Source organism: Lucilia sericata, unplaced genomic scaffold (genome assembly GCF_015586225.1).
Source record: "Lucilia sericata isolate MDLA Ls3-8-SP2 unplaced genomic scaffold, ASM1558622v1 Contig001263F_arrow, whole genome shotgun sequence".
Taxonomy (NCBI): Eukaryota; Metazoa; Arthropoda; class Insecta; order Diptera; family Calliphoridae; genus Lucilia; species Lucilia sericata.
In genome coordinates this window covers 16,559-33,726 of record NW_023995216.1, presented here as the reverse complement: position 1 = coordinate 33,726, position 17,168 = coordinate 16,559, and the positions used below count along the sequence as shown (strand labels likewise).

General features: G+C 30.4%; 1 protein-coding gene across 1 annotated transcript; it reads left to right on the top strand.

Moving 5' to 3' along the window:
* Positions 1–29: 29 nt before the first annotated feature.
* LOC119610690 (odorant receptor 56a) lies at positions 30–3,836 on the top strand. The gene is made up of 9 exons (XM_037966018.1): positions 30–212; positions 371–488; positions 2,416–2,633; positions 2,723–2,935; positions 2,993–3,114; positions 3,180–3,282; positions 3,345–3,446; positions 3,509–3,661; positions 3,729–3,836. The coding sequence occupies exons 1-9, from the start codon at positions 30–32 to the stop codon at positions 3,777–3,779; spliced, it is 1,263 nt and encodes a 420-aa protein (XP_037821946.1). The 3' UTR covers positions 3,780–3,836.
* The last annotated feature ends 13,332 nt before the right edge of the window (positions 3,837–17,168 follow it).

Here is a 17,168-nt window from a genome sequence, read left to right as displayed (position 1 = left end):
GGATAAAAGTTTCTTTGCGTTAAAGTATCATGGTAAAACTTCAAGATCTAGAAGTGCCCGAAGATGTTTTTACCAATTCGTTGATCTGCGTACATTTGAAGTATATGAAATTATTTGGTTACATTGTATCCCAAAAACAGCAAAATAAAATATTAAGTTTACGTAAAGGCGCCATTTTTATTGCCTCATTTGTTGTGTCCTGTTGTTTAATTGTAAGATGTACTTTGAAATTATATTTTATAGACCCCCCGACATACTTTAAAACTACTTCCATATATGTGGAATTTTTTCCAAGTGTGATCAAGTAATTTGTAAAGCTCCTCCCTAATAGCTTTATTTTAAACATTTCTTTTTAAATTATTTAAAAAAGTTTATGAAGATTTCCAAAGGATTTACCAGTTTGGCGGAAGGTGCCACAAGTTGTGCAACAGCTTTTTTATATTTATCCACATCAATCGCCACGTCAAATGCATTCTTTCAAAGAACACGTAAGTTAAAATCTAATCGGTAAAGAAACCTTTGAAATAATTTCTATAAATGAAGACGTTATCATATATAGTATAGTCACATCTAGTCTATAGTATAGTCTATAGTCCATTCTATAGTTCAGTCTATAGTCTAGTCAATAGTCCAGTCTATAGTCTAGTCTATAGTCCAGTCTATAGTCCAGTCTATACTCCAGTCTATAGTGTAGTCTATAGTCTAGTCTATAGTCCAGTCTATAGTCTGGTCTATATTTAGCTTACTGTCTAGTCTATAGTCTAGTATACGGTCCAGTCTGTAATCTAGTCTATAATCTAGCCTATAGTCAAGTTTATAGTCTAGTCTACAGTCTAGTCTATAATCTAGTCTATAGTCTAGTCTATAGTCTAGTCTACAGTGTAGTCTATAGACTATAAATATATATAGTCTATAGACAAGACAAGACTATAGTCTAGTCTATATCTAGTCTATAGTATAGTCTATGGTCTAGTCTATGGTCTAGTATATTGTCTAGTCTATGGTCTAGTCTAATGTCTAGTCTATGGTCTAGTCTATGGTCTAGTCTATGGTCTAGTCTATGGTCTAGTCTATGGTCTAGTCTATGGTCTAGTCTATGGTCTAGTCTATGGTCAAGTCTATAGCCTAGTCTATAGCCTAGTCTATAGCCTAGTCTATAGCCTAGTCTATAGCCTAGTCTATAGTCTATTCTATAGTCTAGTCTATAGTATAGTCTATAGTCCAGTCTATAGTCCAGTCTATAGTCTAGTCTATAGTCTAGTCTATAGTCTAGTCTATAGTCTAGTCTATAGTCTAGTCTATAGTCTAGTCTATAGTCTAGTCTATAGTCTAGTCTATAGTCTAGTCTATAGTCCAGTCTATAGTCTAGTCTATAGTCTAGTCTATAGTCTAGTCTATAGTCTAGGCTATAGTCTAGTCTAGTCTAGTCTATAGTCTAGTCTATAGTCTAGTCTATAGTTTAGTCAATAGTCTAGTCAATAGTCTAGTCTATAGTTTAGTCTATAGTCTAGTCTATAGTTCTAGTCTATAGTCTAGTCTATAGTCTAGTCTATAGTCTAGTCTATAGTCTAGTCTATAGTCTAGTCTATAGTCTAGTCTATAGTCTAGTCTATAGTCTAGTCTATAGTCTAGTCTATAGTCTAGTCTATAGTCTAGTCTATAGTCTAGTCTATAGTCTAGTCTATAGTCTAGTCTATAGTCTAGTCTATAGTCTAGTCTAGTCTATAGTCTAGTCTATAGTCTAGTCTAGTCTAGTCTATAGTCTAGTCTATAGTCTAGTCTATAGTCTAGTCTATAGTCTAGTCTATAGTCTAGTCTATAGTCTAGTCTATAGTCTAGTCTATAGTCTAGTCTATAGTCTAGTCTATAGTCTAGTCTATAGTCTAGTCTATAGTCTAGTCTATAGTCTAGTCTATAGTCTAGTCTATAGTCTAGTCTATAGTCTAGTCTATAGTCTAGTCTATAGTCTAGTCTATAGTCTAGTCTATAGTCTAGTCTATAGTCTAGTCTATAGTCTAGTCTATAGTCTAGTCTATAGTCTAGTCTATAGTCTAGTCTATAGTCTAGTCTATAGTCTAGTCTATAGTCTAGTCTATAGTCTAGTCTATAGTCTAGTCTATAGTCTAGTCTATAGTCTAGTCTATAGTCTAGTCTATAGTCTAGTCTATAGTCTAGTCTATAGTCTAGTCTATAGTCTAGTCTATAGTCTAGTCTATAGTCTAGTCTATAGTCTAGTCTATAGTCTAGTCTATAGTCTAGTCTATAATCTAGTCTATAGTCCAGTCTATAGTCTATAGTCCAGTCTATAGTCTAGTCTATAGTCTAGTCTATAGTCTAGTCTATAGTCCAGACTATAGAATTGAAAATGTACAACATTTTTTTCAATTAAAATTTGTTTATAACTTTTTTAAACAGGGGTAGTTCGCATGGTTAAATTTCTGCATGATGATATTACCGGACTCTTACGTATTACCGATCCGTTAGAAGAAATAATGTTGGCTAAAACCGTAAAATATTTACGTATTATAACGGTTTTAATGTGGACCCCATCTTTAATTGCCGGCTTTATAGCATATATTGATTGTTTTTATCGTACGGCCTTTATGCCCGAAACCGTATTCAATATACCAGAGGTGAGTAAAGCAAAGTACAAATCAAAATCGGTTGAAACTCTTAAAATCGATGAAATAGAGAGAGTATCATCAGATGTTTATAATTTCAGGTTCTCAATGGCACAGCCCAGCCGATATTACTGTTTCAACTATTTCCCTTTGGTGAGGTTTACGATAATTTCGTAGTGGGTTATTTGGGGGCCTGTTATGCTTTGTTTTTAGGCATTACCGTTATACCCTGTTGGCACACATTTGTTACGTGTTTAATGAAATATATCGTTTTAAAATATGATATAATACATAAGAGATTAAAGGATTATGATGTTAGTAACAATTTAAAAATATATTTAAATAGAATAATATTTCCAAATTGTTCCCAGCTGGCTAAACTATCCTCCCAACGTGATGCGGATAGATTGAAGACCCTAGAGGAAAGGGAATTGCTAAAGTGGCATGCAAAAATGTGTGAATTTTGTGTTAAAGAACAGATCAATTTAAGATGGTTTTTATTTTGTAAAAATATTTGTTAAAATTTTTATATTTCAGAATTTCTTTAATATTTAATAGGTTTACTAATGAGTTACAATCTTTGATTAAGATACCGGTGTTTTCGGATTTTATCATATTCTCGGTTTTAATATGTTTTCTATTTTATGCCATAGCAGCGGGTGTAAGTGCTTTTGTGACCTTTTAAGTAAAAATGTTTTTATACTATTTTTATGAAAATTTCAGAACCTTTCTAAAATGGACTATTTATTTATAGCCATATATCTGTTTGTCATGTCTTTTATATTGTGGTTGTATCACTGGCATGCCACTTTAATAGCGGAATGTGTAAGTTTCTGAAATTTTTTATAAATTATAAAATAAGGGGGTTCCTTAAACCTGTTTTTAAGAACGATGAACTCAGCTTTGCCCTCTACTCTAGTCCCTGGTATAAATTTCCGGTAAATGTTCAGAAATCTATACGTTTAATGATGATGGAATCTAATACGCCTTTGATAATGAAGGCCATTTTTGTGGAACTTAATTTGAAAACTTTTATAGACGTATGTTTCGTATTTCAAAATTGTATATAAGACGTTTGATATATAATGTCAATAATTATTTTTTCAGGTGGTCCGTGGTGCCTACAGTTATTTCAGTATATTGAACAGTTTGGATTAAAACAAGGGAGCAATTCAACTTTAAAATTTTGAAATTACACAAGCCAACAAATTTTTAACCCAAAGTACACTTTCCTAAATGATTGAGCTGTGAATCTGGTCTCAGAATTTCAGCATTATGACCAAACAGTTTTTTACACTTTGGGAAATATACTATGGATTTATGACTTTTTTTATTTTTATTTTTTGGTGTGTGTAATTAAAGTAGTTTTCTATAGCACAATATATGTAGAACTTACAGCACTTAAAATCTTAAATTAGAAAAAAGTTTTTAACATGGATTTTTTGGGGTGAAAATCTTAAAGTCAGTTCTCTGGACATAATCTCTAATGAATAATCCGGTTATTTCTAACAGTCTAATACTACCTTTTTGGATACAATATTTAAGTTTACGGGTTTTCAGAGATGATCCTCACTCCAGTTATCTTCCACTTTAGGGTTGTTCGTGTGGAGCACATTCCCTCGTGCGTTAGCTAGAACTGAACTGAACTAGAACTGAACTAGAACTGAACTAGAAGTGAACTAGAACTGAACTAGACTGAACTAGAACTGAACTAGAACTGAACTAGAACTGAACTAGAACTGAACTAGAACTGAACTAGAAGTGAACTAGAAGTGAACTAGAACTGAACTAGAACTGAACTAGAACTGAACTAGAACTGAATTAGAACTGAACTAGAACTGAACTAGAACTGAACTAGAACTGAACTAGAACTGAACTAGAACTGAACTAGAACTGAACTAGAACTGAACTAGAACTGAACTAGAACTGAACTAGAACTGAACTAGAACTGAACTAGAACTGAACTAGAACTGAACTAGAACTGAACTAGAACTGAACTAGAACTGAACTAGAACTGACTACTAGAACTGAACTAGAACTGAACTAGAACTGAACTAGAACTGAACTAGAACTGAACTAGAACTGAACTAGAACTGAACTAGAACTGAACTAGAACTGAACTAGAACTGAACTAGAACTGAACTAGAACTGAACTAGAACTGAACTAGAACTGAACTAGAACTGAACTAGAACTGAACTAGAACTGAACTAGAACTGAACTAGAACTGAACTAGAACTGAACTAGAACTGAACTAGAACTGACTAAACTGAACTAGAACTGAACTAGAACTGAACTAGAACTGAACTAGAACTGAACTAGAACTGAACTAGAACGGAACTAGAACTGAACTAGAACTGAACTAGAACTGAACGAGAACTAGACTAACTAGAACTGAACTAGAACTGAACTAGAACTGAACTAGAACTGAACTAGAACTGAACTAGAACTGAACTAGAACTTGAACTAGAACTGAACTAGAACTGAACTAGAACTGAACTAGAACTGAACTAGAACTGAACTAGAACTGAACTAGAACTAGAACTGAACTAGAACTAGACTGAACTAGAACTAGAACTGAACTAGAACTAGAACTGAACTAGAACTGAACTAGAACTGAACAAGAACTGAACTAGAACTGAACTAGAACTGAACTAGAACTGAACTAGAACTGAACTAGAACTGAACTAGAACTGAACTAGAACTGAACTAGAACTGAACTAGAACTGAACTAGAACTGAACTAGAACTGAACTAGAACTGAACTAGAAATGAACTAGAACTGAACTAGAACTGAACTAGAACTGAACTAGAACTGAACTAGAACTGAACTAGAACTGAACTAGAACTAAACTAGAACTGAACTAGAACTGAACTAGAACTGAACTAGAACTGAACTAGAACTGAACTAGAACTGAACTAGAACTGAACTAGAACTGAACTAGAACTGAACTAGAACTGAACTAGAACTGAACTGGAACTGAACTAGAACTGAACTAGAACTGAACTAGAACTGAACTAGAACTAAACTAGAACTGAACTAGAACTGAACTGGAGCAATGGGAACAACATTTTGGCTATAAAAACGAGGCTATTCCTTTTTAACATTTTCAATTTTAATATTATAATTTTGCATATGTTTAAAAAACGAAATAAACATGAACAACATGAAAATAAGTGCCAACAGCGAAAAAATTGTCAACAGTTCCTTTTTGGTTTATATCAACTTACTTAGCTTAATTACAATTACGACCACCAGCGACAAGACACAATTATAATGGTTTTTGGTGTAAAATAGCAATGTAAGAGAGGCCTTTACATCGAGTTACAACTAGAGAAGTAATGAGTCAACTTAAAAAAAACTTAAATATCTAATTGAGGAGCGAGCCAAGTATCGATCAAACATTTGAACAAACTATCGCACTAACAATGGAACTAACAAATCGAACAAACTATCTAACAAACTGTCGAACACACATTAACTATCGAACTAACTATCGAATTTTAGACGTTGTAGTCACAATTGTAATCATGTTGTTGTTAGTCAACGAATAATTTCTCCCTCTCTCTTGCCACCCTTCTCATACATCAAATTGAAATATGAACAACTTAACAAGGAATTGGTGCATAACAAGAAGACGAAAAATATTAACAAAATAAGGATGTTGTATCAAGAAAAACTTTATTTTCGTTTATTTAACAATTTATTTTTGTAAATATTATTTTCGTTTTTTTCGGATTTTTTGTATATTTTATTTGTAGCGACGACGACATATTTGTACACATGAATTACTTGGTAACAAGACTACAAGGATAACAACAATAACAAGAACAGCAACAGCATTAAACAACAAAAACTTATAATTGAAAATTTACTAAGAAACATACAAAAAATGCGTTAGAAAAACAAGTTTCACAAAAAAATAAAATATAAAAAAAGTTATTCTGAATGCAACTGAATGTAACTGAATTATTTCAAAGGAGTTAAAAATGTTTAAAAAAAAAAGTTAAATAAACTTTTTTTGATAAACGCAAAATTGTTAAAATGTTTAATATTTATTCTCTTTTGCTTTTGTGTGTCTAAGTAATGTCAACGTGGAGGGCATTATTAGTTGTTGATGTCATATAAATAGTAAAACTTATAATATTTATATAAATATGTAGTGTAGTACATTGTCGTTCTTGCCACCCCTAAATTATTTATCCTTTCTTTTTACTTCTTCATATTTATTTCATTAAGTATCTTAAGTTGAGAAAATCAGTTAACATTTCAAATGTTTTTTTGTATATGAGAGTGTATAACTGTAAGTGATGTTAAAGTATCTTGAACAATGACGAAATAATATCAAATGTAACAGAGGCTGCTGCATGAAGAATGAATGCCGCATCAGAAAACAAGATACATTTACTTAGTTATGAATAGCTAAAATGTGCAAAGAATTTTTGCAACTCTATCCTCTTTCCTAGTAAAATTATGATATAAATTTATGATTCAACGAATGAAAGAACATAACTTGAAAATGTTTTATGTTTTTTTGCTGATTTGTGAAAATTAGCAAACAGTAACAAGTTATCATTGAAGTAATCATAAGAAGAAATTAATTTATTTTATATTCTTGGCTTATTAAACTAACAATGACAATTGGTAATGATGATGTACTACTTTAAGTAATTAGAAAATATTAACAGATATTTGTTGCTGTCTTAAGTGGTAGTTGTAGTGGCAATAGATTTTTGTAAAAAAAGTCAATGTAAGGAGGCCTTTACAAATAACGAAGTAACGCTGGAATAGACTGTGATGTCTATAAATTTATAGGATTAAATAAATATCGAATTACCGAAAAACAATCGAAGAAACTATCAAACAAATTATTGGGCTAACTATCGAACTAACACTCGAACGAACACCTAACTAACTAACTAACTAACTAACTAACTAACTACTAACTAACTAACTAACTAACTACTAACTAACTAACTAACTAACTAACTAACTAACTAACTAACTAACTACTAACTAACTAACTAACTAACTAACTAACTAACTAACTAACTAACTAACTAACTAACTAACTAACTAACTAACTAACTAACTAACTAACTAACTAACTAACTAACTAACTAACTAACTAACTAACTAACTAACTAACTAACTAACTAACTAACTAACTAACTAACTAACTAACTAAACTAAACTAACTAACTAACTAACTAACTAACTAACTAACTAACTAACTAACTAACTAACTAACTAACTAACTAACTAACTAACTAACTAACTAACTAACTAACTAACTACTAACTAACTAACTAACTAACTAACTACCTAACTAACTAACTAACTAACTAAATACTAACTAACTAACTACTAACTAACTAACTACTAACTAACTAACTAACTAACTAACTAACTAACTAACTACTAACTAACTACTAACTAACTAACTAACTAACTAACTAACTAAATAACTAACTAACTAACTAACTAACTAACTAACTAACTAACTACTAACTAACTAACTAACTAACTACTAACTAACTAACTAACTACTAACTAACTAACTAACTAACTAACTAACTAACTCGAACTAACTGAACTACTAACTAACTAACTAACTAACTAACTAACTAACTAACTACTACTAACTAACTAACTAACTACTAACTAACTAACTACTAAACTAACTAACTAACTACTAACTAACTAACTAACTAACTAACTAACTAACAACTAACTAACTACTAACGAACTAACTAACTAACTAACTAACTAACTAACTACTAACTAACTAACTAACTAACTAACTAACTAACTAACTAACTAACTAACTAACTAACTAACGTAACTAACTAACGAACTAACTAACTACTACACTAACTAACTAACTAACTAACTACTACTACTAACTAACTACTAACTAACTAACTAACTAACTAACTAACTAACTAACTAACTAACTAACTAACTAACTAACTAACTAACTAACTAACTAACTAACTAACTAACTAACTAACTAACTAACTAACTACTAACTAACTAACTAACTAACTACTAACTACTAACTAACTAACTACTAACTAACTAACTAACTAACTAACTAACTAACTAACTAACTACTAACTAACTAACTAACTACTAACTAACTAACTAACTAACTAACTAACTAACTAACTAACTAACTAACTAACTAACTAACTAACTAACTAACTACTAACTAACTAACTAACTAACTAACTACTAACTAACACTAACACTAACTAACTAACTAACTAACTAACTAACTACTAACTAACTAACTAACTAACTAACTACTAACTACTAACTAACTAACTACTAACTAACTAACTAACTACTAACTAAACTAACTAACTACTAACTACTACTAACTAACTAACTAACTACTAACTACTAACTAACTAACTAACTAACTACTACTAACTAACTAACTAACTAACTAACTAACTACTAACTACTACTAACTAACTACTCACTAACTAACTAACTACTAACTAACTAACTAACTAACTACTAACTAACTACTAACTAACTAACTACTAACTAACTAACTAACTACTAACTAACTAACTAACTAACTAACTACTAACTAACTAACTACTAACTACTAACTAACTAACAACTAACTAACTAAATAACTAACTAACTACTAACTAACTAACTAACTAACTAACTAACTACTAACTAACTAACTAACTAACTAACTAACTAACTAACTAACTAACTAACTAACTAACTAACTAACTAACTAACTAACTAACTAACTACTAACTAACTAACTAACTAACTAACTAACTACTAACTAACTAACTACTAACTAACTAACTAACTACAACTAACTAACTAACTAACTACTAACTAACTAACTAACTAACTAACTACTAACTAACTACTAACTAACTACTAACTACTAACTACTAACTAACTAACTAACTAACTAACTAACTAACTACTAACTAACTAACTAACTAACTACTAACTAACTAACTAACTAACTAACTAACTAACTAACTAACTAACTACAACATACTAACTACCACTAACTAACTAACTACTACTAATAACTAACTAACGAACTAACTAACTAACAACTAACTACTAACTAACTAACTAACGAAACTAACTAACTAACTAACTAACTAACTAACTAACTAACTAACTAATAACTAACTAACTAACTAACTAACTAAGCTAACTAACTAACGAACTAACTAACACTAACTAACTAACTAACTAACTACTAACTAACTAACTAACTAACTACAACTAACTAACTAACTAACTAACTAACCTAACTAACTAACTAACTAACTACTAACAACTAACTAACTACTAATTCTAACTAACTAACTAACTAACTAACTAACTAACTAACGAACTAACTAACTAACTAACAACTAACGACTAACTAACTAACTAACTAACTAACTAACTAACTAACTAACTAACTAACTAACTAACTAACTAAACTAACTAACTACTAACTAACTAACTAACTAACTAACTACTAACTACACTACTAACTAACTAACTAACTAACTAACTAACTAACTAATAACTAAATAATAACTTTAATAAATTCAAAAGCCCTACGGTTGTATGGAGGCTAGGCTAATAGTTCGTTCTTGACTCAAAACAGAAGTTCATCAAATTTGCTTGAAAATTGAGACCCGTAGCGTGCACACGAGCTTAACATGAACACGCAAACGGACGGGCAGACAAACGGATATAGCTTAATCGATTCAGAAAGTAATTCCGTGCTAACTGGTACACTTTAAGGTGGGTGTAGGACCAAAATTTTGGGTGTTACAAACATCAGCACAAAAACACAATACCCTCCCCACTATAGTGGTGTAGGATATTAAAATACATCTATAGCTTAGTAAGGAAGTTATAGAATCAATGTAGAAAACAGTCTAACGCAATCCAGCCGATCTTGTTTAAATAGTCTATCCAACAGGACAAACAATGGTTCAAATTTCATTCCGTAACCGGAAGACATCAGTTTTAAAAGTTGATTCACTAGAAATGAAATACCCCATAAATATAACGGCAAATACATACATATTTATACTTCTAAGTATATAATAGTTTCTCAAGTTTTAACAATTATATGAATGTTTTAATTCCATTTAGTAGTTCTTTTCATACGAACTTGTAGTTATTTTTATCTACAAGCACAAGTATCTTTATATATTACTAGCTATACCCAGTGTGCTTTGCTACCCTAAAAGGAATATGTATAAATAAATACCAGATTTATTATATGTTACATATGAAAGATGTCAAGCAAATTATTGCAAGTTCGCCAGTTTCTATCTATCGCCAATTTCTATCTATTTACAAAAAATTTGAATAATATAAGAGTTTCCAAGATGCACGAAATTTTGTATTTAATTCATATATGTGGTGCCAAGCCCCCCATTGAAAGTCCGCCCGTTATTCTCTAAATGTTCACATGAATGTCAAAGTTCTTCATGTAAAATTTGAAGATTCTAGCTCTAATAGTTTCTCAGATATACGAATTTAATTCATGTGGGGGCTTCAAGCCCCCCGGATGAAAGTCCGCCCTTTTTCCTCCAAAATATTCAGATGATTATTAAAATAATTTGTTCAAAATTTGAAGAATCTAGTTCTATTAGTTTCCCAGTTAAACGAAATTTTGTATTTAATTCATATGGGAGGTACCAAGTAACCCATTGGAAGTCCGCCCGTTATACTCTAAATGTTCAGGTGAATGTCAAAGTTCTTCAAGTAAAATTTAATGATTCTAGCTCTAATTGTTTCTCAGATATACGAATTTTTCTATTTTATTCATATGGGGGCTCCAAGCCCCCCAGATGAAAGTCCGCTCTTTTTTCCTTAAAAATGTTCAGATGAATATTAAAGTTCTTCGTGCAAAATTTTAAGAATTTAGTTCTATTAGTTTCCCAGATAAACGAATTTTTGTTTTTAATTAATATGGGAGGTGCCGCTCCTCTCATGGGTAGTCCGCCAATTTTTTACCCAAAATGTTTATATGGATGTTAAAGTTCTTTGTGCAAAATTTTAAGAATTTAGTTCTATTAGTTTCCCAGATAAACGAATTTTTGTATTTAATTAATATGGGAGGTGCCGCTCCCCTCATGGGTAGTCCGCCAATTTATTACCCAAAATGTTTATATGGATGTTAAAGTTCTTCGTGCTAAATTTTAAGAATTTAGTTCTATTAGTTTCCCAGATAAACGAATTTTTGTATTTAATTTATATGGGAGGTACCACGCCCCCTAATGCTAGTCCGCCTACTTTTTGTCCTAAATGATCATATTGACACTAAAGTGGCTCCGACAAAATTTGAGGACTCTAACTGTTATATTATCTAAAATATACGGATTTTATATTTTCTTAATGTGGGCGTGGCTCATCGCCCACTTGAAATTTCGAAATAAAAAGTAGCCTATTACCTATTCCAGACATGCAGGAATATGCTGTGAAAATTTCAAGAAAATCGGTTCAGCCGTTTAGTAGTCTATAACGTTCAAACATACAAACATACAAACATACAAACAAACACACATTCATTTTTATATATATAGATAAGTAATACATAAAGAGTAGTTTTGAGAATACAAGTAAAACTTTTCTTTTTTGCTTTTGACACAAAAGCCATGTTGTTGGTTGTTGACAGTAAGAAGGAACAAAACAAGTTTTTCATAATTTTCCTTTAAGAACGCACTTGACAAGTAATAAGTTTAAATGTTTAGTAGAAGGATGGATGATTTAGCTTTTTTTGTTGTTTATAATATAGTCTAAATTGAAGAGGAGGGTGATGATGGAAAGTTTTTCTTTATCTAGGATAAATTATCATTATTTCTTATAACTATTCATTAATTCGGTTTAACAATCATTGAGTTTTACTCTCTTGTGTTGATTTAATGTATAAACATTTGATTTAATAAGAAATTTCATTATTGTATCTGTTGTTGTTGTGTCTAATTGTATGTTTAGTTATATAAATATTGAATTGATTTCAATCATTGCTTAAAGAAATTGTTGTGTTTTTATTGTTGTTGCTTTTAGTTGATATTGTTAATTGAGTTGTTATTGTTGTTATAAGTAATTATTATAATGTAAAATATTATCAGAGCAAAAATATGTTTTGCATGTTTGCAGTTGAAATAAAATACAGGGTTTTCAAATAAATGATGAATTTAAAAGGTGTAATCTTAGTGGTTAAAGTTTAAAAGTAAGTGAGAGATTAGGATTACAAGATAAACAAACGTGTAAGCAATAGAGAGCTTGATCTCTATTTACTTAAGTAAGTGAGCTCCTACGTACATTTGCTTAAGCGTTTACTTTACTTATAGTTGCAAAATCTAGAACTAAAAAATACAATATTTTTCCTAAAAAAATACTCTTTATTTAATTGGCAAATAACGAAATGAAATGAAGCATAATAATGAAATTGACGGGGAGTTAATAACTAATGAATTTACTTGGAAAATAATTATCTTAAGGTAAACATGATTATAATTTTGAAATCTTTATAATTTTCAGGATTCCTGCTATTGTTTGCTCATAAGCAGAGTGTTTTTAAATAATTGATAATTTTATTGATATTTGTCTAAATATAAAACAACAACAACAATGTTTTACAAACTAATATTGTTTTTAGGTTAAATTAGGTTGAAAATTAATAAATTAAAAAGCAAAATGAACAAGTAGTAGATAATGAACTAATAGTAGATCAACACTGTCATTAGGTAATTACATAAAACAACAACAAGTCAGCAATACAATAGCTTATCTTACTCCTTTAAATCTTGTGTATCATGTATATAACAATTGGTCAAGACTCAAAAAGCTACAATCTCCCATAAATTCCTCTAGACGTATACTTTATTTCAAATAAATAAATATCAATTATACGCCTACAAAGTGCTTTACCATCTTTGCCTTTTTGTATGTAATTTATTAAATTCAAAATCCAGTATCTAAATTTATAGGTTTTAATTTGAAAATAAAATTTATTTAAAACATTTCTATGTTTTAGGACATTATTTCCGCTAAGCGAAATAATACCTAAAATCCTCAAAAAAATTAACAAAAACAACAGCTAACAAATACGACAAGCTGATAAAAATCCTATAATAAAAAAAATATATAACCAGTGACAAAAACTAAACTGAGAGAAAAGGCGCAAAAAACACACGGACAAGAAGGATATACTACGTATAAAGACCAGAGAGACAACGGTTCAGTGAATTGATGAAATTTATGTACTGGAAGTAAACAGCAGCAAGTCCAAACGAATCAGCATTAAAATGTTGAAAAACAAACAGTCATAGGAATTTACCTAAGCGTACAAGGACAAAAAGGAATATAATCCTACAACAACAACACCATCTAAATAAGCCATGACAACAATCTGCATAACAAAATAAAAACAAAAGAACGACCGAAGTCGGTTAAGTTCGACTATAAGAAAATCTATAAAAGTCTGTTTTAAAGTCTTGAGAGATTATAAAGCATATTCTATAGGCCAGACTATAGACTATATTATACTCTAGACAAAAGACATTTTATAGACCAGACTATTTATAGTCCATACGATAGATATTTTATAGTCTACACTATATATTGTTTTATAGTATAGAACAGTATATAGTCCATACTATATACTGTTCTATAGGCCAGACTATATATTGTTCTATAGTCCAGACTATAGACTATTCTTTAGGCCAGACAATAGGCTATTCTATAGGCCAGACTATAGACTATTCTATAGTCCAGACAATAGACTATTCTATAGTCCAGACCATAGACTATTCTATAGTCCAGACCATAGACTATACTATAGTCCAGACTATAGACAATACTATAGTCCAGACTATAGACAATACTATAGTCCAGACTATAGACTATACTATAGTCCAGACTATAGACTATACTATAGTCCAGACTATAGACTATTCTATAGTACAGACTATAGACTATTCAAAAGTCCAGACTATAGACTATTCTATAGTCCATACTATAGACTATTCTATAGTCCAGACTATAGCCTATTCTATAGCTAAGACTATAGACTATTCTATAGTCCAGACTATAGACTATTCTATAGTCCAGACTATAGACTATTCTATAGTCCAGACTATAGACTATTCTATAGTCCAGACTATAGACTATTCTATAGTCCAGACTATCGACTATTCTACAGTCCAGACTATAGACTATTCTACAGTCCAGACTATAGACTATTCTACAGTCCAGACTATAGACTATTCTACAGCCCAGACTATAGACTATTCTATATTCCAGACTATAGACTATTCTATAGTCCAGACTATAGACTATTCTATAGTCCACACTATAGACTATTCTATAGTCCAGACTATAGACTATTCTATAGTCCAGACTATAGACTATTCCATAGTCCAGACTATAGACTATTCTTTAGTCCAGACTATTGAATAGACTATTCTACAGTCCAGACTATAGACAATTCTACAGTCCAGAATATAGTCTATTCTATAGTCCAGACTATAGACTATTCTATAGTCCAGACTATAGACTATTCAATAGTACAGACAATAGACTATTCTATAGTCCAGACTATAGACTATTCTATAGTCCAGACTATAGATTACTCTATAGCCCAGACTATAGACTATTTTATAGCCCAGAGTAGTTTGTAGTGCAGATTTTAGATTATTCAATAGTTAGTTGTTAAGTTAGTGAGTTATACTAGTGTAGGGTATAAAAAATAAAAACACAAATTAACATCTCAGCTTAATAGATGAAAAATAATAAAAAATAGAATAAAAAAAATATTTGGTTGTTATAAAATTTATTTGATTTTTATTTGTTTTTGTCATTTTTAACAAATAGCAGTGTTTGAGTGTTTTTTGCTTTCGCTTGTTTTTTCATTATCACCAGAGAATTTGGAGAAAATTAAATAAATTAAAAACAGGACAAATAAACACAAGTTTATAAAAAATTAAAAAAAAAACAATACCAAAACACACATAAATAAAGCTTTAGCATAGACCACATGGTTGGTTGGTGACCACAACCAATACCACCAAATATCACGTAGTTATATTTTATTATCATCAGCTAACGCAGTTTACAGCTCAAGCGTAAGTAATACAGGAAACTGGAAATACATACATATTTGTATGATAAAAAACAGAAATATAGCAACAACAGCAACTGAGTCACCATTTACCGCTGTTGTAATTAATATTCCCAAGCTGAATAATAAATTTAAAGCCACTGATTAATCCAGGCAACAAACAGAATGCTGCTGCACAATATTATAATCATTCCAACATTTTCTTTTCTTGTAAAAAGAAGTAAAAGAGTAGAGTAAACTCTGTGACACGTTTTAAGTAATATTTTTGAATTTTTTTCGAAATTTCGATAAAAAATTCTGTTACTACTTATAAAATATAATAGAAAATTGACAAAAATTATCTTCCTTTTCCAACCAGCACTCACCAGATATAATAATTTATTATAATTATTCTCATAATGATTTCTCTCATTAAAATTCATTTAAATGAAACATATAAAGAGTCATACTCTCTATCCCTACTTAATCCCTAATGCTTTAATCAATTATAAGTGTTTTGCAATTAAAAAAAAAAACTTCAGTAGAAAAGAATAAAATAAAATGATAGTAACTTAAATTAGAGGTGAGAATAAATGGAAATAATAATAATAGTCATCAGCATCAAAGTAATCACTACACTTTACCACTTCCGTCAATTGATTTTTCTTTCTAATATTCCAACGTGTTCATTTTCTCTTTTCCTATTCATCTTGATTCATGGATCTTCCTTTTCACACATTCTCTATTTAGTTTGTTCGTTTAGTGGAAAAATGTATTAAAGATTTATTACTCCTGGCTCAATAATGGCTGTTTGTTGCGAATAGAAAGTCCTCCCATATGTAGGTAGAATAAATAGTAAAATCTAGTGATGGGTATAAGTTAAAAAAACGTACTACCGGTACGTTAAACTAGTCCAGACTATAGACTATTCTATAGTAAAGACAATATACTATTCTGTAGTACAGAATGTGGATTATTCTATTGTCCAGAATATAGACTATTCTATAGTCCTGACCATATAATATTCTATAGTCCAGACTACTTATATACTATTCTATAGTCCAGGCTATATACTATTCTATAGTCCAGACTATAGACTATTCTATAGTCCAGACTATAGACTATTCTATAGTCCAGACTATAGACTATTCTATAGTCCAGACTATAGACTATTCTATAGTCCAGACTATAGACTATTCTATAGTCCAGACTATAGACTATTCTATAGTCCAGACTATAGGAACTATTCTATAGTCCAGACTATAGACTATTCTATAGTCCAGACTATAGACTATTCTATAGTCCAGACTATAGACTATTCTATAGTCCAGACTATAGACTATTCTATAGTCCAGACTATAGACTATTCTATAGTCCAGACTATAGGACTATTCTATAGTCCAGACTATAGACTATTCTATAGTCCAGACTATAGACT

What these genes read in the sequence shown, in the direction of transcription:
- LOC119610690 (XM_037966018.1), top strand. Translation starts at nt 30, where the DNA reads ATGGTAAAACTTCAAGATCTAGAAGTGCCCGAAGATGTTTTTACCAAT. An exon ending in TTTATGCCATAGCAGCGGGT is followed by an intron (nt 3,283 to 3,344) that starts GTAAGTGCTTTT and finishes TGAAAATTTCAG; the next exon opens with AACCTTTCTAAAATGGACTA. An exon ending in ATTTGAAAACTTTTATAGAC is followed by an intron (nt 3,662 to 3,728) that starts GTATGTTTCGTA and finishes TTATTTTTTCAG; the next exon opens with GTGGTCCGTGGTGCCTACAG.